The sequence below is a fragment of the Miscanthus floridulus genome, chromosome 19 (genome assembly GCF_019320115.1).
Source record: "Miscanthus floridulus cultivar M001 chromosome 19, ASM1932011v1, whole genome shotgun sequence".
Classification (NCBI taxonomy): Eukaryota; Viridiplantae; Streptophyta; class Magnoliopsida; order Poales; family Poaceae; genus Miscanthus; species Miscanthus floridulus.
Genome location: NC_089598.1, coordinates 25,591,530 through 25,614,700, shown reverse-complemented (window position 1 = coordinate 25,614,700; position 23,171 = coordinate 25,591,530). Strand labels below are relative to the sequence as shown.

The 23,171-nt window shown below is 44.2% G+C and overlaps 2 protein-coding genes across 12 annotated transcripts; one reads left to right on the top strand and one right to left on the bottom strand.

Annotated features, from left to right (window-relative positions):
• Positions 1–12,439: 12,439 nt before the first annotated feature.
• On the top strand, positions 12,440–16,491 carry LOC136527554 (ethylene-responsive transcription factor 1-like). Its single transcript, XM_066520325.1, has 3 exons — positions 12,440–12,854; positions 14,065–14,916; positions 15,004–16,491. Exons 1-2 carry the CDS (start codon positions 12,602–12,604, stop codon positions 14,871–14,873), a joined length of 1,062 nt encoding a protein of 353 aa, XP_066376422.1. The 5' UTR covers positions 12,440–12,601; the 3' UTR covers positions 14,874–14,916; positions 15,004–16,491.
• A 97-nt stretch (positions 16,492–16,588) lies between these two features.
• On the bottom strand, positions 16,589–20,901 carry LOC136527555 (uncharacterized). 11 transcript variants are annotated; one of them, XR_010776839.1, is made up of 8 exons: positions 20,235–20,901; positions 20,091–20,163; positions 19,703–19,813; positions 19,550–19,623; positions 19,284–19,328; positions 17,184–17,253; positions 16,792–16,894; positions 16,603–16,712 (listed from the first exon to the last, which is right to left on the bottom strand). XR_010776839.1 is itself a non-coding variant. In XM_066520329.1 (7 exons), the coding sequence occupies exons 1-6, from the start codon at positions 20,519–20,521 to the stop codon at positions 17,206–17,208; spliced, it is 630 nt and encodes a 209-aa protein (XP_066376426.1). In that variant the 5' UTR covers positions 20,522–20,901; the 3' UTR covers positions 16,589–16,894; positions 17,184–17,205. The 11 variants fall into 11 exon arrangements, 3 of the variants coding, with proteins under 3 accessions (XP_066376426.1, XP_066376425.1, XP_066376424.1); XM_066520329.1 differs by having other exon boundaries at positions 16,589–16,894; positions 17,184–17,245; XM_066520328.1 differs by having other exon boundaries at positions 16,590–16,894.
• Positions 20,902–23,171: the final 2,270 nt, after the last annotated feature.

Here is a 23,171-nt window from a genome sequence, read left to right as displayed (position 1 = left end):
TATTTCTAAAGTGCAACCATTAAATGCTGCTATAACTTTTGATAGCAGTATATAGTAAAAATTTTATAGTAGCATTAGCAAAACGATTAGTTGCTGCAATCTCTACAGAGACACCTTAGATTTTGGTTAGTTCACGTTTTAATAGTACGCCAATCTAGAATTGTCAAACCCCACGAACCGCCTCACCTCACGTACTCCCTTCATCCCTAAAACAATGCAATGCTAGGTTTTAGATAAGTCAAGCTTTTCTAAGTTTGACCAAATTAATAGGAAAAATATCAACATTTATATCTCCTATTAATTTTATGATAAAAATATATTCCATAATCAATGCAATCATACTTATCCGGTATCATAGATATTAGTAATTTTTATATAAATTTAGTCACATTTAAAATTGCTTGATTCTTTTTTTAGAATTAAAAATTGCTTGATTCTTTAGAAAATGGGAATTGTATTTTTTTAGGAAGGGAGTAGCTAATAGCACAAGTAACTGTTGAGTGTATATTATTGTTTACATAGTTCTTTGAAGCCGTGCATAAGCTGGCTATAATTTTACAACCCACTTTCTTCTCTTCCTTCTTCTTCTCTCCTAAGTCGTAACACAAATCTAATGTGGCAGTTTCTACAATCTACTTACATTATCTTATTATACTCCCTTTATTTCAAAATAATCAATTTCTACAATTGTCCTAAGTCACACTAACATATGTGACATCAAAACAAGTATATTATGAAAAAATATTTTTATTGTGTATCCAATAACAAATCTTGTGTCATAAGCATCGGTGTTGTTTTTTTTAATAAATTTGGTCAGATCTAAAAATTTTAACTTATGACAATTTTAAAAGTTAATTTATTTTCAGGATGGATGGATTACTTGCTCTAACAGCCTGTAGAGTTCAACCGTCACATGTGTGTGTGACAACTCAACCCCATCTCTTCACAACCTACTCTATAGCTTATAAGTCCAGTCTCAGTAAAAAAAATTTGGTGGCACAGTTGTTACCAAGGCTGTCATGTCAGATTTTGTGTTGGTAACTATGATAACGGGTTTCATCCGGATGAAAACTCTCTCTATCGCATCAAATCTGTTAATGTGTTATGATATTAAATGTAAATAAAACTTAGGGCCTCTTTGGCCGGGCTCCTAACAGCTCCGGCTCCATCTGACATTTACTGTAGCAGCACTGCTCATCGCACTGTGTATAGAAGCTGTTTTTCTCTCTCATCCTCTTCTCTCTCACTGACAACGAAGGAGCTGCCGGAGTCAGTATTTTTGGCTTCCCGGCTCCGGCTCCTCTACACGCTACAGTGCTCCTACATTTTGAGAGCCGAAGCAAGCAAGAGCCCGGCTAAACGGCCCCTTAGATAAAAGCTCCGAGCTGACCTAACAATAAGTTTTGCAATCCACGGTTCCGATAGGACTCCTCTTTTAAATCCGTCATCAAATCAGCCTGCCCATTGTAACTAGAGTGGGCGTGGCCCATTGACGAGTCCAGAATGCATATTTCTTCTCCAAACCAGTTTCGTGGATGACGCATTAGTTTTTTTTTTTTGTGTGTGTGTACTACTAGGTCAAGTGGCCATCGATTTGGCTGAGCCTATGGTTTACAATAATAACAGTATGATAATAATCGTGATGATGAGAAGATGCCTCGTCAGTTACAGAAATGGTTGAAGTACAGAAAACGAGTGTCAAGCGGTGTGAGCAAAACGTAACCGGCGGTGCTCCGTTCGATAATGTCGAGCTACCTTGAGAGTCTCTGTATACTAGACAACAAGTCGGGGTCGTGTGCGGTTCTGCACGACACGGCAGGTTTAGGCGTTTCGATTAGCCGCCATTTAGGCTAGCGTGTTGGTAAGAGCTACCACTGCCGGACCCAAATTGCACGCACGCAGCTGCGTCACGGCAATGGGAGTCTAGATGGAAGCGGGCAATTGTTGGCATACCGCCCGACGTGACGGTGGTGAAACTACTACCAGCTGCGACGACGACAGTGACCTCCGTTCCGTACCATGATGCAGAGTATTATTCAGCCGTTGGAAGGTAACGTCGTACGTGTGGACCTTGGGTCAATGCCGCCGTACGTAGTATTGCACATGTGCCACTGCATATATATATATATATATATATATATATATATATATATATATATATATATATATATATATATATATATACGCGGCCTGTTCGCTGGTTGGTTTTTGGGCTGGTTTGAACTGGCTGGTGCTGATTTGTTGTGAGAGGAAAACACTGTTGGCTGGCTGGTTTAGGTTGACTGAAACCAACAAGCGAACATGCTGATATATATATATACACACACTATGCTAAGTAGTACTGCGATACCCTATTCGTGTGTCCATCTCGTGCTGTTGGGTTGGGTTGGGTGTACCGAAAATCGGCTGCATTTGAACATCATTAGTTGGGCAGTACAGATTTTTTTGCATCGATCGTGTGATGCGTGCATAGGCATAGTTGCATAACACACACTCAACTATAACAACCAACTTGTGTCCATTATTGATGCATAAGTATGTCTTTGCTTGCTAACTCCTCCTTCCCTGCGCTGCTGGACTAATCACTCACTCAGTCTTTGAATCAATCGATCCAAGGACGGAGCAGAAGCAATCCAATGAACCGAGGTGATGATGATGTATCGGTAGTATCTGGCCGAAGCTGACGTGTCTGTGTCCGCTAGCGCTAGCTCCTGCGATGTCGACATCGATGCACCTGTACCTGGCCCAGCCCATCATTGTCTGACGACGTCCCAACGCACCTGTCCCTGCAAATCAATGAGTGGATATGCTTTCGGCAGAGCCACTAGGAGTATCGCACGGTTCACTGGGCTTATAAGTTATATTTTTTTTAAGTTAATGAATAATATTTTTCTCTTATAATAAATTGATCAACAATACTTTTAGCTATGACTTATCAGCCAACAAATAAAGCATATCCACGTGACAGCCTGACAGGTCCCCCGGCCGGCCTGTCCGTCATAATGACAGTAATAAACACTCTGTTCGCTTGAACTTATCGGCATGCCTTATCGGTTATGGTATAGTGTTTTTCACTCACCATAAATTAGCGAACCGTACTTTTCATCCGGAACGGTACAGCGTACAGTATTACTAACCAGACGTGTACACGTCACGACGCACACTGTCGCTAGTAAAAACCTGTGCCGGGGCGTACCGATCGCCAGTCGCCGTCTCCCAGCCCTGGCGGCGTCCACGGGCGAAAGCGACCAAAGCCTCCAAGGCCGGCCCAGCGACGCAGTCGACAGGTGGCTCGGCCATCGAATCGATCTGGGGTCTGGGCGCGTGCCGGGTGTCACGGCGCCGTTTCTCGTTGCACGGGCGAGTTTGCTCTCGCGCTGTACTATGCACTGTATAGTTCACGCGCAACAGTTGTTCACGGAGGCCCGGGACGGCGGTTCGAGCGACGACGTTCTTCCAACCACTGCCCGGGCCTCCATGGACGGAATCTGTGGGTATGCTGGTGGCCACGCGACGCGCCACCGCGCCGACCACGTCGCGAGCGCGAGGCTCTGCCGGCCCGGTCACCTCGGTCCGCGGTCGCTTTCGTACCTCCGGCAGAAGGAATCCCGTGGCCCGTGCTGTTCGCCACGCGACAGCTTTCGTACGTTGCTGAGTCCGAGCGCGAGCATCTACCGAGTACCGACGAGCTCGTACACGTCCGTTGCGGCCTTGCGGGTGGTGGAAAAGGTGAAGCCAATACATGCATGCACTCTGAGCCGGATGGGCGACCTGTTCGCCGGCACTTATCCGGCACTACTTTTCAGTCATATAGCGGTGTTTTTTTTCTCACAATATTTTAGCATAAACATCAATATAAACCAAATTTCAGCATAAACGAATAGGGTGTGACGCCGACCAATTCATGTGACTCAAGTATAACCATTCTAATACATGCATGCTTTTTCAGGATTCCTGAATTAATTAACTAAGGTCATGTTTAGTTCCTCCCTCTAAAGTTTAGTCTCTATCCCATCGGATGTTTGGACACATGCACAGAGTATTAAAGATAGACTAAAAAATAACTAATTGCTCAGGTTGCGACTACTTTGTAAGACGAATTTTTTAAGCCTAACTAGTACATGATTTGACAATATGATGCTACAGTAAACATGTATTGCTGACGCATTAATTAGGCTTATTAAATTCGTCTTCCGGAATAATGAGGACTTCTATAATTTATTTTATTATTTATATCTGAACACTCCCACGTAACATCTCAATAGAGATATCTAATATGACATCCTAAACTTTAATCCGTGCATTTAAACAATGCCTACACGTAAACGATGGAGCACACACGGACCTGCAATGAACTGAATCAAGTCATGCACATCTGCATTGTAGTTACATGGATAATGTTTCCTATCTTGTGCCTTGAGATGTGGGCATTATATTCCCGGCCGTCATCAGGGTTCTGTTTAGTTCCCTCCTAAAATGCCAAATTTTTCAAGATTCTCCGTCACATCAAATCTTTGGACGCATGCATGAAGTATTAAATATAAATAAAAAATAAAACTAATTACACAGTTTAGACGAAATCCACGAGACGAATCTTTTAAACCTAATTAGACTATGATTTGACACTAATTATCAAATAACAACGAAACGTTTTGCCAAAAAATTTGGCAACCAAACTGGCCCCAGCTCAAGGTCGTCCCCCATTCAGTGTATCCATCAGCTTTTTCGCCAAAGCTATTACTGTGTCCTCTGGCCTCTGCCATTTTCATAGGACAGGCCGTGCGGAGGGTATTACTCCTAGAAAATGCTATACATACCCGTAGTGTGACCGTCCACGAAAATTGCTAGCACGGCACCACAACACCACGATCTGCATCCGCGTCGTCGCCGCAACCAAACAAACATGCCGGCAAAGAGGATTGCACGCGCCTGCCCAATGAGAAGTCGACGAGTTGCGACACCTGCAGCCGCGCTCTTAGTCTTGTGTCGTTTTCAGTGCACGGACGGGGACGGGCTAGTAGCTTTTTGACGCACTGCTGGTTAATTCGTACTGCTACGCGCCGCCTGGCGTGGCGTCACCTTGCCTTTGCCGACCTCGTCGCTCTTCGGGCGCACCGGTACGTGATGAGGCGGACCCCCGTCCCCCCGGTGCATGCACCGCATGTCTCCTCTCCTTCGCCCTCTTCTGACCGACCGGAGCTCTCACGCGTGCCTGCCGCCTGCGGAACCTGCCGTTTGTCCCCTTGGTCACAGCGTCGTCAGAGGCCAGAGTTTTTCAGATAGGAGTACAATGCAAGTCCGATGGATGGATAGATACCGATGCGTCCTAGCGCGAGTTTGTCCCCCCGGAAAAAAAAGCTGAAAAAGGGTGTCTCATTGTGTAACCTCATGTTTTGTCGCCTCGCCACTCGCTAGTCGCTACCCGGGGCGAGAAGGCAAGAAGCATCCTCCAGGTTCATCGCACTTCCGTCCAGGTCCAGGCAGGCGTCCAGCGCAGCTGCCGATGAGGAGGGAAATTGAGCTCCAACACCCACCACCGCCCGGTCCGCGGTGAGCTGCGCTTGCGCGCGGCATCGCATGATTTGCTTTGCGTTGCCCGTCGGATACAGCAGGTAATGTTCTCGCGCTTGCCGTGCAGTCAGCCCAAGACTCGCTGGAGTACAACTCTAGAAGCAACTACTACGCTCTGTTGATAGTATATATACTCTTCCTACTAGCTTATTGCACCAATCAAGTTGCTATAAATGATGGTTAGCACTGTACTACGTTATAGCGCTGGAGCTACCTTAATTGTCTGTTGCACTTTCAAGGGTGCTGGTTCGCACTACGAACTGTCTGCTAGCAGAAATGTCACGTCGGCCGCTACAATGGTTGATGGCGCGGCTTGCCAATCCCTGCTTTTTGGCAGATCGGAGATCACACGAGTCCCTTTCCTTGATATATTTTGAACAAGCCTCTACAGTAAAGTTGGTCGCCTCCGCTAATCAACCCACTGTTGCAACTAATACATGATAGACTCCAAGCATTGGGTTATTATCTTCCGATGTCGTCACCGCGTACGATGCCACTCCATCGATGGACTCAGGGTGTCAATCGGGTAGCCAACATTTCAACCGACGGATCGGTCGCCCATGCTCAGGCTCAGCACCTGGTCCGGTGAGTCTTCAGATTCGCAAGATGGAGTGGACTCGTCAAGCAATTTTCAGAGCCTACACCTCTCTAGTCTCTAGTAGAGTGCACGGAGCTGAGGCACGGCTGAGAATTTTTGGGTGGTACGGGTACGGGTGGCACAACAGCCTATGGTACCCTAATAAACCACCCTCGCCTAACACAAGAGAAAACTGGTGAGGATGTTGGATTGTTTGCTACTTTTGCTAGCACGCACGTGGTCCGTTTGACATCTTTTGGAAAATGCTGGCTACTCAGAGCAACTCCACTAGGGACACCCAAATCAGGACTTTTACTTTTAATTTGGATGATTTCTCCTATTTTTGTTGGCCCAATTTTTTACTTCCATTCCAGCAGCAGCACCCAAATTTAGGCCCTCAAATCCCTTTAGGTAGACACTGACGAAAGGGACCTGCTCGTCATTCTCACGCTCTATCTACTGAGCTATACACATACACACGGATACAGAGGGAAATGGCAAGCAGCACCACATCCGCGACATTACGGCAGAGGTCATGGAGGCGTCGGGGAGCGCAGGAGGTGGAGCTCCGCTCGTCGGGCTATCAGGAAGTGCAGGAGATGGCAGAGCAGGAACGTCGGGGAAACCGACGAGGGGCGCGCCGCATCGAGGAGGAAGGCTATCGGGAAGCGCACGAGGTGGAGCAGGAACATCGGGGAAGCGCCGGTGAGGGGCGCGCCGGGAGGAGGCCGCGCCGTTGGGGCGTGGGGCTGTGCCGGGAGGAGCTCCCACCAGCAGGTGGCCGCGTCGGAACGCTCGCGCCGGGCAGGGGAGGGGCCGCGTGCTCGCCGAGAGGGGAGGATTGGCGCTCGCCGGAGCCCGGAGGGGGGGGGGGCGGCGCGGTGGAGGTGGAGGTGGAGGTCGGCGGCTGCGCTCGTGCGGAGAAAAACCGTAGCAACGGCAGGATGGGGGCGAAGGGCTAAGCCCCCGTTCTCCCACAAGAATGGGGTCTAGAGGATGATTATAGGTGCTCACCCCAAATTGGGGACTCGAGTAGGGGCCCTGTTGAAGCTACATTTTTTGCCTGAGCACCTATATTTAGCTATGGGAGTTGAAATTGGAGCCCTGCTGGAGTTGCTCTTATAGGAGTAGCTTGGAAAGGGCCACGGTTCATGCATCACAAAGATACGATTTTGGAAGCTAGAATTTGCAATGAGACTCTTTTTTATGCCAAACATTCTGAACATGGGTCTAGATAGGAATTGATGAAAGACGAGGGAGAAATTAAGCTGAATGCAGGCCTATTTGGCTCACCGGGTGGGGGTGTTTGGATCCCCTGTCACATCGGATGTTAATTAGAAAGACTAAGCATGATCTAATTATAAAACTAATTACATAGAGATTAATTGGCAAGACAAATTTATTAAGTCTAAGTAATCCATCATTAGTATATTTTACTGTAGCATCACATTATCAAATCATGAACTAATTAGATTTAATATATTCATCTCGTAAATTAGTCTCTGTCTATGCAATTAGTTTTGTAATTAATCTATTTTTAATACTCCTACTTAGTGTCAAACATTCGATATGACAGGAACTAAAATTTAGTCCGTCGAACCATTGCCAAGCATTTTGTCCAGAATCAATGTATCCTAGCACTAGTTTTTTTTTATGAGTACAAGGGACGACGGGCCCCTGTCCAGTTGCATTGCACAAGTTAGGCCTGGTTTAGTTCCTAAAAATTTTCACCCAAAACTATCACATCGAATCTTACGGCACATACATGGAGTATTAAATATAGACGAAAAAAACTAATTGCACAGTTTGGTTGGAAATCACGAGACGAATGTTTTAAGACTAATTAGTCCATGATTAGCCATAAGTGCTACAGTAACTAACATGCGCTAATGATGGATTAATTGGGCTTAATAAATTCGTCTCGTAGTTTCCAGGCGAGCTATGTAATTAGTTTTTTTTATTAGTATCCGAAAACCCCTTCCGATATCCCCGAAACATTCGATGTGACATCCAAAAATTTTCATTTCGCGAACTAAACACACCCTTATTTGGTCAAAACTCAGAAAGATGCTCCATTTATTTTTATTTTTATTTTTATTTTTTTGCCCGTGCAGACTCTACGTTTCTTCTTCACACATGTCTATTTATTTTTTTTATTAGTCATCAATGGACAAATTCGGGAAGTCTTTATAATTTCAACGATACCCTTGGGGTTGGAGAAGTGCATGTAATCCACTTCCGAGCGAGATCCCTTGCCACGCAAAGATGCATTGCTTGTGTTGAACACATGCCGCACCATAGCATGATCCCTCCTTCCATCGATGGTCGTCGGAGACCATCGCGTTTGAAGAAAAATGTGGTCACATCTTTGACTAACCTTTTCCAAGATAGGATCTTAATTAAGTGCAATCTGAAGCGTTGAGCCCAAAAGTTAATGGCCGGATATGATGTCGTAATTAAGCAGCGATCACGTCGATCGGTCATGCACCAAGATTTTTTTTTTATTTCAATACTTTTTTGGCAATACACATCATGGCAGAGACTTAAATACACTTATATGTGCGCACACCACTACAAATATATACACGTGCATCTCACTCTTATCAGCATCTTTAAGACTAACCGACAAAGTCGGAAAATCCTTTAAAGTCACCACGATCACCTTACTATCAAGGGATGTCGCTAAGCACACACTAAGATCACCTTACTGCATGTGTGACTACACTACACTCTTAGTCTTAGCAGCAATGACGATGATATGACGTAGAAAATGCTGACCTAAGCATGGTACTTAGGCTTCTTGCAGATTCCGATACACCCGTCGGACCAGGATAAGACAACATTTACCTGTCCTTATGGTAGATTTGCTTACCGACGGTTGCCATTTAGTCTATGTTTTTATGCGGAACTTCTGCTCCGTGGAAGTTCTGCGTTTTTCTGCGCAAGCAGATTCTAGCAGGCTAAATCAAAGAAGAAAAAAGTCAAAACCAAATCAAATGAAATCCAAATGACCTAAAATTTTGCGCACAGCTTCGTTAGGATGTTTTAAAGGTGTGCACAAAAATTATGCTTCAAAAAGGTCAAATCTTGAATGGCAGATTGAAAAACAAGCTCTCAAGTTGGGGTTTTTGCAATGCCCTTGAAATGGAGGAGATGGGGGGGGTGCTCATGGGAAATCTGGTCGAGACAAATCATAAGCATGTTTCCAAAACCTCAGCATAAGAAATCAACCCAAAAACCTCTCAAAGACCCTCGAGAATTTCACCAAAAGAGCAAGATTTTGGAGAGTTTCAGGGCTTGGAACCAAGAGCTTTGGAGCTAGGCTTCAAAACATGATCTAGATATGTTCGAAATGTAGTATGCCTCATCGCAACAGTTTGTTGCATTGCAGTCAACAGAGAAAAACATTGACACGTGTGCATTATTTTAAATCAAATAAACAATAGCATACTACTAGAACCAGCTTCTCACGAGTTATACCGCTTAGAGCAGTGTGCTCAGGGATCGCCCCTTGCTGGTACAACTTCTTCTTCCAATGCCTAGGGGTCCTCCTATGGTCGATTTTTTTAATAGCATACTACTAGAAGGATGCATGATCGATGCATATAACCATCAAGAATACATAAAGCTGACATAATTTTTTTCATTCCTTGGTAGTCTATACCTAGATATACGCCGTGTCTAATATATAGTAAAAATCATGTATATAGAAAAAAATAATGGCATAAAATTTGGAATGAAAGGAAAATTTTCCTCTAACTTACCTATCTAGCCTTGGGCGTGGCCATGAGATTGACACATGCCAAAAAGACGGGAGAGAAGAGAAGCAATGCAATGGCGTAGCTGAAGACAAACAACGTCAGTAAGCCTAGCACGGTTGTCTTATTGTACCACCTACTACATCCGTGTGGTTCCATGAGCAGAGGCAGATCCAGCGTGGGGGCTCAAGCCCCCTCTACTCACCGAAGCTCCATGGAGTTAATAGAGAGGATGCTCGAATTGATAGTTTTAGTAGTATGCTTGGATTTATGCTGCCCCCTACATGTCTTGGAACACTTTATGTACCTACTCAAAGATGACTATCAGTGTGGAGGCACAATTTCCAAGCAATGGCACGTGGAAGATGACAATTGCAACATCATGCAACGAGCTTGTTACAGGAAACTAGATGGACAAGACAACAATAAGAAATCTAAAATAAAATAAAATAAACACATTAATACACAAATATATGAAACAATAGTATTCCTATAATATATACATATGCGGAAATCTATTCCTTTCTTACTCAGGTGGTACTACTTGATAAGCAAACTCATGAGCTTGGTCTTACTTCACCCTAAACGAAAAAAAACTTCCATGTCCTGGTTTCTAGAATGTCACCTTCCTGCGAATCAATCGTGGCACAAATATATAAAACAATAGTATTCCTATAATATATACATAAAACTAGGTGTTTCAAAAAAATCTGACATCAGTGTCGCACCATGTCAGTGGTGTGACACCACCTAGATACCTAACGCGTATCCCTTGGTCCCTCCGCTAGTGAATGCAACCAGCAAGTGGCACCACATTCTTTCAATAAAGGTAGCATTTGCTTTTGGGGTGGAACAATATTTTAGTATTTGCTTAGAAAACATTCTCATATGGGTATATTTTCTGTACGGTTCAGAGACACTTTGGACAAAGTCACCCTAAGGAGGGCTGTGTTCTCTCTAGATGTGGGACAATTCCATTATCCAAAATCAAGGGGACAAACTCGTTGCACCTCATGGAAATTACAACTCCAAACCGAACGGTGTCACAGGGCAGGCGTAGTGTAAGGTATAACCGCATGGATTTTTTTCCTTGATGTACCACCCGAGTTTGGACAGTTCTCTCCTTATCTTTATGTTTTCTATATTCTTTCAAAGTATCTTAAGTCTCGTTTTAAAAAAAGGAGAAAAAAAATAGCATAAGCCCACACATACGGATGGCTACGCTGTGTTAGCTAGGAAATAAACATGAAGACATCTATGGGCCTGTTTAGATCCATGAGAACAAAAAGTTAGCTAGCTAGGGCCTTGTTTAGATCACCTCCAAATTCCAAGTTTTTTCACTCTCTCTTCGTCACATCAATTTTTGGACGTATGTATAGAGCATTAAATGTAGGTAAAAAAATAACTAATTGCACAGTTTGGTTGTAAATCACGAGACGAATCTTTTGAGCCTAGTTAGTCCATGATCAGACAAAGTTTGTCAAATACAAACGAAACGTGCTACAGTGTCCAGATTACAAAAATTTGCAATCTAAACCAGGCCTAGGTTCAAAACAAAAGCTAGCTAATAGCTAATACTCCCTCCATCCCAAATTGTAAGTCATTACAAGAATCTTGGAGAATCAAAGCATCTCAAGTTTGACCAAGTTTATATAATAAGATAATAACATTTATGATACCAACTAAGTACCAATATATTCTTTGTTAATTATATTTTTATAGTATACATATTTGATGTCATAAATCTTTGTAATTTTTTTTATAATTTTGGTCAAACTTGAGAAGCTTTGACTCTCCAAGATTCTTGGAATGACTTACAATTTGAGATGGAGGGAGTAGTTGCTAATTTATAGCAGGATGTATTTTTAATCCACCTGCTAATAGGTGGTTGAATAGTAAGATGAAGGTGTATATAACTATTAGTACATATTAGTAATTCCAAACATGCTAATGAAACTAATTATTATTAGCCCTTTAACTAACAATTAGCATATTATTAGCATATTTGTTTGGATCTCCTAGTACTAATATTAGCTGCTAATTTTTAGTGCTAATAAATCCGAATAGATCCATATTTGATTTCCAGCGAGTGCCCCTCGAGGTATGAGTTAGCGAGCATTTTGCTTGGTTTCACAGGAGATGAGCTTCGAGTCGCCTGAAATAGCAAGGCAAGGCTCGCTCGCGCAAACGAAATGTGGCAAAGCTTGCTCAGAAACTGAACACGCCTTAAAAACAACGTTCACGAACACTCGTCACCAGAAACACAACGCAACACAGTTGCAAATCGCAATCGTGGTCCAACGAGGAGCCGGCAATCAGTTTGTTTGTCCGTTAGGTGATTTCTGGACTGATAAACCCGGCTGAGAAACCTGTCATCCAGCCAGCGCTTGTGCCAAGATCAATCGATCGCAGCCGTTGGCCCTGCATCAGACGGCCGCCGGCATGCTCCGTCGCCCCACCCACTCATCCACGCACACTTGTCGCCGCGCCGATCTCGTCACGCGTCTATTTAACCCGCGGCCGAGCCCCGCGGCTCACTCCTCCCACGCACTCCGCAATTCCGCTTCCGCATCACGCAGACAAGCAAAGCTAGCTAGCGACCAACCCACCGCCCGCGAGCTCAGATTCCCCTCGCCTCGCGCACCGTCCCGTTCGGCCCCACAGCCCAGCGAGTGCCTGCCAGCAGCAGCCAGCCATGTGCGGCGGCGCCATCCTGTCGGACATCATCCCGCCGCCGCGGCGGGTCACGGCGGGCCACCTCTGGCCGGAGAGCAAGAAGCCGAGGAGGGCCGCCGGAGCCGGCAGGAGGAGGGCCGGGGCCCCCGTGGAGGAGGAGGAGGACTTCGAGGCCGACTTCGAGGTGTTCGAGGTGGAGTCCGGCGAGTCGGAGCTCGAGTCCGAGGATGAGGCCAAGCCCTTCGCCGCCCCCAGGAGCGGGCTCCCCAGAGGTATACGACTGGGCTCGTCGCCGATTTCTTAACTATGCACTGTATACATCGGTAGGTAGATGGGAATTTTGGGCCACTGGTTTGGGGGTTTGGTTGTGATTTCGGAGGTAGATTTGGGTTCGTAGTCGTAGGTGGGTTGTTGCTTGGATCTGGGAGAGGTGAGGAGCTAAGGCTGCGTTTAGTTCACCAAATAAAATTTTTTGACGTTACATCGGGTGTTTTGGAACGTCGAGGAGTTTTTGACACTAATAAAAAAACTAAGTACATAGCTCTCCCGGAAACTGCGAAACGAATTTATTAAGCCTAATTAATTCTCCATTGACGCATGTTAGTTACTGTAGCATTTATGGCTAATTATGGACTAATTAGTCTTAAAACATTCGTCTCGCGATTTTTAACTAAACTATGCAATTAGTTTTTTTTTTTTGTCTATATTTAATACTTAATGCATGTGCCGTAAGATTCGATGTGATAGTTTGGGTCGAAAAATTTTAGAAACTAAACCAGGACTAAATTCGCATAGCTGTCGTAGCTGCTGTACTTTACTCCGATTTCTGCGAAAAGCTGTAGTAGCTGCTGTACTTTACTATTTTTTCTATAGGAATTTCATTTCTGCAAAAAAAAAAACATCCGGTTCTTGATTAATGCAGTGAGACGTTGTTGCCATGAATGATTGCTGCTATTAGATCATTAGATTAGCACAACGTACCTAATCATTTCCTGTAACGTACCTGTTGCTAATCATGGGTCTCGTGAATTTTTAGCTTAGTCCCCCAATATTTTCCCCTTAGTCACGCATGTGTTGGTGTACTTCAACGAATCTTTCCAGATGTTCCTTAAAAAAAAAGGAATCTGTCCGGATTGCTTCGGATCTATGGTTCTTTCTTCATGTTGACATTGAATTTGGCCTTTATGTTCGAATTTACCTTGTGGCTGAGGAAAAAGAAGGATAATCGTGTGTACCAATCTGGCTATACAGCAGCTTGATATTTCTGAATGAAGATTGGGAGTATTGTTCTGTTTATTTATTTATCTATATCTATCAATTTTTAATTCTGAATATTCATTTGTTGGCCAGTCTAGTAGAATTTGTATGCTTTTGTGCATCATTAACACTTCAATTCTAAGTCTATACTATGGTATAGTAGCACACTTTCAATCTTTCATGGGCACAACTGATGTCTTATGTTGATCTCCTTCCTTGCTTTAGATGGATTATTAAACACTAGTGCAGCTGGTGTTGATGGCTCTGCTGCAAATTCAGTTAAAAGGAAGAGGAAGAACCAGTTTAGGGGTATCCGCCGGCGCCCATGGGGTAAATGGGCTGCTGAGATTAGAGATCCTCGCAAAGGCATTCGTGTCTGGCTTGGTACTTTCAACTCTCCCGAAGAAGCTGCTAGAGCTTATGATGCTGAGGCACGCAGGATCCGTGGCAATAAGGCTAAAGTCAACTTCCCAGATGATGTTTCGACGATTTCTCAGAAGCACCGAGCTGGGCCTACCTCTCTGAAAGTGCCTGAGATGGACGTTGAAGAGAAGCCGATTATCAAGACGGCAGTCAACAACATGAGCAACTCAAATGCATATCACTACCCTGTTGTCTGCCACAACATGCCTGAGCCATTTATGCATACTCAAAACATGTCATTTGCTCCTTTGGTGAATTCTGCCACCCCCGTTCAGGAACCTTTCGTGAACCTGTCCTCAGACCAAGGTAGCAACTCCTTCAGTTGCTCAGACTTCAGCCTCGAGAATGACACCAGGACCCCTGACATAACGTCGGTAGTTGTTGGTGAGTCTGCATTCGTCCAGAACGCCGATCCTGCTGTGGTGCCTCCTATGATGGGGAATGCTAGTGTTGATCTCACAGAGTTGGACCCATATATGAATTTCCTGATGGACAGTGGTTCAGAGGACTCAATCAACACCCTTTTGAGCTGTGATGGATCCCAGGATGTGGTTAGCAACATGGACCTTTGGAGCTTTGATGACATGCCCATGTCTGCTGGTTTCTACTGATGTATGAGGCCCAGCGACAGGTGCTTGTACATAGGAACAAAGGGTAAGCTTGTGTAGTAATAGAGATTGGCTCTTTCTGATACTTGCAATTTCCATTCCTTTAATTCTTTCTTCTCTCCCTGTGTTTCAGGAATAATGTTCTGGAGATGAAGAAACGCCTGTGTGGCGTGCCTGCAGGCGTGCAGTAGCTGTGGTATTAGTATATGCTTAGATGTTCAGTCAGTTTCTTAAGTACACATTGGCGCTGGACATGTACCTTATTTTTAGTTTGACTATGTATCCGTGACAACAACTATGTGTCTGCAATTTTTATCTTCCTGCCTTAACTTCAAATGGCTTTGAACATTGCGAGTTTGTAGCCAATATGTGTGTACTATGTGCTTGGTTTGCTATTAGTCTAGTTCATCCTTCGCTGCAATGTGAATAGGCTTTTGTGGGCATGCAAGTGCGCGTAGCACGCCTATGGAAAAGCATTCCATCGAAATAGATGAATAACGATCAAATTTCTTCATAATGGATGAATAACAATCAATATTTCTTTTTGGAGAAGTCAGTTTCTTGATGCATGCATATGGTCTAGGATGGCACAACAATATATACCTATTATTCAATACATATTACGAGTTCTACCCATTTATTACCAATAATAATTGTTTTACAAAGGAGCATGGAGCATGGGCTAAAAGTGGATGTGTACCAGGAACTCCAAATTAGCCATTACCCATCTGTTTTCGAGTGCAAAAAAGTGGTCGTGTATCAGGAACTCCAAATTTCTGGCCCACACGCCAAGGCGGATTTTTGGTGTACACGGCTCATGGGCACAATGTTTTGTTGGATATTGAAGAACCCTATAGTACCCAAACGGTTGCCGCAGCTGCCATCATGAAACCTCACGCCTTGCGTGGGCTAGCAAACTTAGACACATGGCTCTACGGGAAAAAACACAGCAGAACAGAACATGTTAGAATTTCATTTCTAAATAGGAGACATTGTTCTAATTTATTTTCATTGTACAATGTTTTTTTTTACGAGCAAAGAGGGAATTTTATTAGCTAGTCACAAACAAATTACAATCGGCACGTAGGAAAGACCACACGCACATAGGCAAATTGTACAAAGAGACAAATTGTACAATGTTTTTGTGAAGACATCAAATGTGTGTACCATTGTGATGTGCAGCTAGAGTACGAGAGAGGAGCCTGTGAGGAATGAGAATGTTGCACTGTCGCAGGCTTCCGATGTCGATTCCGACGAGGCGGCGTGCGATTTCATTTCAATGGCCGGCACCGTCGCGAAGGACTTTCCCTTTCCGTTCTTGCTTTCTGAACGCGAGAGGAGGGCGGCAGGGGCGCCTGGGCGGTGTTTCGTTTGCTCGCAGAAGAGCAGGAGGTAGAACCGGAGAATCGCAACTGGCAACTGGCAAGCGCGGATCCAGAGACGCACGATGCACCCACGGTGCTACCTGCCCGTGCCGTCCGCCTGTTTGGTTGGGCTTGGGCCCGTCAAACGTGAGCACGTGACTCCTGCCTCTTGGGTGGGCCGTATGTGTCATGTGCAGATGACCGCCGCTGACATGGTGGTGCATGTACTTAGGCAGTTAGGCCAGTTCCCTCAAAAAGAGAGAGAGAGAGAGAGAGAGAGAGAGAGAGAGAGAGAGAGTTAGGCCAACGGAGTGCACAAATGATTATCCCGCGCGTTGCCGCGGGGCAGTGTTTCATTCACTTGTTTGTGCATCAGCGCATGTAAAAAAGTTTACAGAGGAACCAAGAGTATGTGCAGAGAGTTTTCAGTACACAACCTAGAGGTGAAGGTAGGGAGTAGCACCGTGCAACTTCAAACCTAAGAAGGCAACAATTCAAAATGCCGTAGTAATAAAATATGTGCACAAAAATCAAAGATCAATTGAAGGGCAGGCTACATCAGCATAACAGTTGGAATGATTTTGAAGCATCGTAGTAACATTGCCATTTCATATGCTCAGAGTCGCAGGACCAGCAGCAAGATAGATCAACTGGCTAAACCTGAATGACAGACCGCAAAGATGTCGATAAGAAAGCAGACGCATATGCATGGTCATGGGACTAAAAGGAGCAATGATCTCCGAAATAGAATAATATAGAGCTGAAGACATCCATACTTAGTAGTAGTTAAAAACACAAAGACAGTAGGGATAGCAGTAGTGTTAGCACTCTAGGAGCAGATGTTTTACTTTTTTGACAAGTGTGCGCATAAACTTATTTATGCAGAGGTTAGTCTTCCATTCACCATCAGGAAAAGAAACTCTAGGTAAGGCCAGAGGTTGAGGCTCACCATTGAGTATAGAAGTAGGAGATCATTGACAGAACCAACTGGCAATGCCATACAATTGCGGCCTACAAAACTAAATAACTTCAGTTACAGGAAAAAACAATTTTCAGGTTTGACATAAGAAATCAAATTGAACTATTTATAGAGATCTCAGCTGAGGTGCAGGTCGTTGCCTACTGTTCGTTGTAAATGTTAAATGAAATGTTGAGAGTACTTTGTCTTGCTGCCTAAATAGGCAGCAAATATCTAGTAAATGTAGATTGAATATAGTCAGCTCAGCTAGCTTGTTTGGGTGCAATGCAATGGTTGAAATATAGGCTTGAATTTTTTGGTTAAGTAGCATGTAATCCTTAAATCTGTATAAGTAGCACCGATGAAATGACTCAAACTATTGTGCTATGCAAACCCAAAATATGCACCGAGTATTCATGAATAGCTTACTGTTCGTTGTCAATGTTAATTGAAATGTTGAGAGTACTTTGTCTTGCTGCCTAAATAGGCAGCAATTGTTATTATATCTAGTAAATGTAGATTGAAGATAGTCAGGTCAGGTAGCTTCAAAGTTATTAGGACCGGACCGGAGATTGAACCGGCGAGGCCATCGGTTCACTGGTCCAACCGTTTACAACCGGTTGAACCGCCGGTTCAATTGTTTTGGACCGGACAAATTGAACCGGCCACAGTTACTTTGAACCGGTATATATATATATATATATATATATATATATATATATATATATATATATATATATATATATATATATATGTGCTATAATTAATTATTGACAGATGATAAATAAACAACACAAATTTAATTGCACAAGTTTTTAGATTCAAAACAAAAGTGCATGATAACTGATAAGAAATGCAGCTCATCTGTTACTACTTTAGCCATGTCGTGGAAAACTTAGAAATCAATCCTAAATTAATCAAATCTGGAGAAAAGAGATGCCTAATAACTAATATACTCTAACAAGAACACGAGTTTCATATATTTATGAATCTTCACATTGACAGATCATAGATGCCTAATTTAATCTTAACCCAGGCTCACCATTAGCCATGTCGCGAAGTTCTGGCATGGTCGTCTAGAACTGGAGAACAGCTGGGAAGCGTCGGGAGGCCTGGCGCGGTGGAGCCTAGAGCAAAGTAGCAGACAGCAAGGCTGCAGCCACACGCCGCATGCCGCACGCCGCTGTCGGTTGCGGACGACGCGAGCTCGACCCGCCGCGGCCTCCCGTTGCCCGTCGTAGCCGCCCGCCGCGGCCACTGCGACCGCGCTGTTGCCTGCCGCCAGCCGCACGCCGACCCGCCCGTAGCTGCTTGCTGATGCTCTTGCCGTCGCCTGCTAGATGCCGCACGGAGCAGAAGCGTCGTGCCGCCGCCCAGAACACGAAAAGGCAATTTTTCCCTCCCACTCGGCCACTCCCAGCGGCAAAACTACCCTAAAGAGGCATTTGGAGCCAATTTCCAATAATACCCCTAACTAGATAAGGTCGTCCTGAGTGCACAGAGGGGTAATTTTGGAAAAACGCAAAAACTCACCGGTTCCGTAAAAAACCAGCCGGTTCAACCGGTTTTTAGCGGTTCGATTGCACAGACGGTCTTTTAAGTGAACCGGACCGGTCTAGGCTCTGGTTCGGTCTTTTAGCGGTCGAACCGCCGGTCCGGTCCGGTCCTAATAACTAGGGGTAGCTTGTTTGGGTTCAATGCAATGCTTGAAACATAGGCTTGAATTTTTTGTTTAAGTAGCATGTAATCCTTAAATCTGTATAAGCAGCACCGATGCAATGAGTCAAATTATTGTGCTATGCAAACCCAAAATATGCACCGAGTATTCATGAATAGCCTAGTGCATTGCATTTTGCGACAAATCCTGAAATTACATGCAGCTTTGGTATCTCAATTTGTTTGGATGTAGTACAGGAGTTTAGAGAAGCATGGATTGTAGTGCAATGAACCACAGGACAACTTATATTGTAGGCATGCAAGTTCTGATAATCAGAGAGGACATGAATTGACCCTATAAGATAAATTCCTGCAAGTCATTCAGAGATGGTTTACCCATAGTCCGTAAATTTGTAGGGAGGGGACATTATGTACCTGGTTGGGGATGCCTGACTGAGGGCGTGGTCAGGGATGACGTGGCTGCATGGGGAAAAAAAACAACCGGGCTTTGTAATTTCAGTCGAAGTTGAGTACGTCCGTAAATAAACCGAATGGACAATTGCTAGGTCACATGAGCAATAATGCACCAAATGAATTCAAATGGGAACCTTAACTACACAGGCATACAATTTTTTTTGCAGGAAGTGAATTATGAATCTACACATATGAACGTGAAAGGAAAGAAAGGTTCGTAGCCAAACCAATTAGTTGTTGTCCTAGAAGAGGAATAGATGATCGGCACCACCATCGAAACAATTAGTGGCTGAGGCATGGTCTGGGAGGAAATTACAACAGTTTATATTCCACTGGGCGAGTACATCTGAAACTTAAAGAACTGAAGAATGAGACTTAACTATCTCGATGGCGCGAATCGATCCCTCTGAGCACATGAAAGCTTTTGAATCTCTGACAATGAAGCCCACGGTTGGCGCTGAATCAGATTTGAAATTGTTCTGTAAAGCTTCCTGCATTGCACACAAAGGAGAATCATTTTCTGACATGAATCTATGTTACAAAATCTAACTATACATGTGAAACATGAGACCTTCCTTGGAGAATGTTAAATCGATAGAATGAACTGGTGTCATTAGTGGTTCCTTCATAATTACCATGGGAATGATTATACTATAGTGATACAGGAACCGACTGAAAATGATTATACTATAGTGATACAGGAACCGAGTGAACATACCAGCACTATGCTGTTGTCATTCTCAGGAAGGAAACTAATATCTGTAGTACCTCGTCGCCATATGTCAAGGAATCAAACGGCCTTGTTCTGCAGCAGCGAGAAGACCGGAGCACGACGTTTCGTCTGCAAAAGACTTCGGAAATAGAATGAACGTAAGCAGGGGCAGGGCATGCCGACATCGAGGACGTCCTTACACTGGCGCGTCGGGCGTGGGCGTCGGCGACAGCCGTGAATCCGAGAACGGCGTGGTGGCCCAGCGAGGCCACAGCGAAGCTTGTGTTGGCCGAACGCGGCAGGGGAGAGCGGCACGGCCGTGATGGCGCCGGGCTGCGCCGCTAGGGTTTGGCTGCGCGGGGGCTCCCGTGCTGACGCGGCGCAACGTCGGGCAGCCAGAGCCAGGAAGAGGAGGGGGTGGAGCGCCGTTGCTGGAAGAGGCAGAGCGCGTAGGCAAGCCGAGGCGGAGAGGGCGAACCCGCGGCATCGTTGTGGCGGCGGTGTCGCTACGGCCAGAGGTGGCGTCGCGAGATTGGGGAGGGGGAGGGGAGCTGGGACTGCGGCTGGCAGCGCGGCTTGGATGTCGGCGGCGCTCGGCGGGGTGGGAGCGGCGGAGGCGGGAGGGCCGGAGTAGAAGCGTTGGGAGGGCTAACGTGGCCGAGGCGAGCACCTTTTTTTTTGGGGCGGCCAGCCGGGACGTTTATCCGCTGGAGGCAAAACGAAGGTTGGAGGAACTGCTGGTGCTGGTGGGCTCGGTGGATGCAGAGAGCGAACGGTGGCTGGGAAACGGACTGGAACAAATCGACGGCAAGGAAATAGGGACGACGTGGGCAGCTGCGGTTAAGTTTTGGTATATAGGAATAAGGATCTACTCCCTCCATCCCAAATTGTAAATCATTCCAAGAATCTTGGAGAGTCAAAGCTTTTCAAGTTTGATCAAAATTATAAAAAAAATTACAAAGATTTATGACATCAAATAGATATACTATAAAAATATAATTAACAAAGAATTTATTGGTACTTAGTTGGTATCATAAATGTTATTATCTTATTATATAAACTTAGTCAAACTTGAGATGTTTTGACTCTCCAAGATTCTTGGAATGACTTACAATTTGGGATGGAGGGAGTACTATGGAAGATTATTTTGTAATAACCGGACTTGCTAGCGTACGTCCAATCTAGGTGCTAGCGTCCGTGGTGCCCGCACAGGGAGTGAGCGAGCGCACTAGCAGTAGGACTGTGCCGCCTCATACGTCGCTCGCGCCACTCTGGATGTCGGCTGTGTCATCAGCCACTTCCCACGTGCATCTCATGTACAACATCCGATCTACTTTTGAAGCATCCAGATGCAACAGTTGTAACATACATAGAAGACAAATGGAACACTTAAAACAAGCGTTTGAAACATTTGCAGAAACACTCGAAAAATATTTGAAGACCATTGCAAACATATGTAACATCTAGATGAAATATTTGCAAAATATACATATGAAACACCTGAAAAACACTTGAAACGTATGTTTGCAATATGTATGTATATGCAACATCTAGATCTACTTTTTTAATATCCAGATAAAACACTTGCAACATACGTCTGGAGCGATGAAACATTTAGAATATAAACTTGGCAACATACGTCTGGAACGATGAAACATTTAGAATATAAACTTGAAACATACTTAAATAGCCCTTACAACATATGCAATATCCCGATCTACTTTTACAACATCGATATACAACACTTGCAACATACCTCTGAAATATCTGAAACACTTGAAACATAGTCTTGCAACATGCGGTTTTCACCCTTCTTCCGTATGAGTACGACAACACTGAGCGAGGGAATGGTCGATTCCAGCAAGTCGACGGGCGAGGATGGTGGCGTGGCCTGGCAGCGCCCAGCTGCCCTGGGCCCGACCAGTGATGACCACCTCTCTTGGCCGCTTGGCCACACGCGGCAGCTGGAGCCTGCGCGCCTACGTTGCTGCTGCTGGCGGGCACAGGCAGACAGGGGCACATAGGGAAGAAGAGGTAGTGATAGAAGGCGGTCAGTGGCGAAGGAGAAAGGCGAGTACGGTGCCACCCGCCACAAACGCCCTGCCCCAGTGCCGTGTTAGGAAAATAGGTAGCGATGTAGGAGAGAAATATGTCAGATAAAGACTTTTGAACCATTTGTATGGATTACATCAATTAAAATAACGCCCCATAGAAAAAACCACCCAGACACCGGTTCGCTCCGGTGCCAGTGCACTTGGCAAGGAATACTTGGCTTCACCCCTGTTAGAAACCTTACCCAAAGAATGGTCCCATTGTACGTACTTCTGTACCCAAACAACATGCTTTCCCACCGTTGACCGTTCAGAATGTCGAATATTCCACATTTTTTAAATACAAATCTAGAATCGGAAAGAAAAGAAACATAGAAAACAAATTCGAATATATCTATTTAGCGTCCTTATTAAAATTGGATGCAAATACCAAAATACATATATTAATATCACACGTTTAGATATTTAGACATCCAAATTCATCCCTAACTACCAGGCTACAATGGCAGGCCTGCTTTGAGTCAAGGGTATTCAATTAAATAACTACATTATTTTTATCAAACAATTAGTAATTATATTATATATGTTGAACACTTTCGAGTTATGATCTGATCTATAAATCTAGATATAATGTTCAATTATATGTTAAATTTTCTATTTATTATACGGATAAAATGAGTACTATATGAAACACTAGGCTTTATGTTGTAAAAAAGGGAAAATCTATTATCTTAGTATTTGGTCAATAAAAAGAGGGTCCATATTAAATCTCAAGGTCTAGAAATTACCACATTAATTGAAGAAAATAAAATCAAAATTTCAATAGACATCTAATAAATTGCCCACTACTATCATTAGCTAAAATTTGTCCAAAATACCCTCTTGCCTATTCTGCTATTACCTAATGTGCCATCATTATCATTAATAAAAAAAATAAAACCAATAGAAAAGAAATAATAACATGACGCATACTAAATTTCAGTTGGAAATCCAAATAATATATGATACTCCTCTATGATAAAATACAAACATTCCTGAGATTTTTTAGAAAAAGAATAAAGACATACTAGTAAATAAAGCAAATGA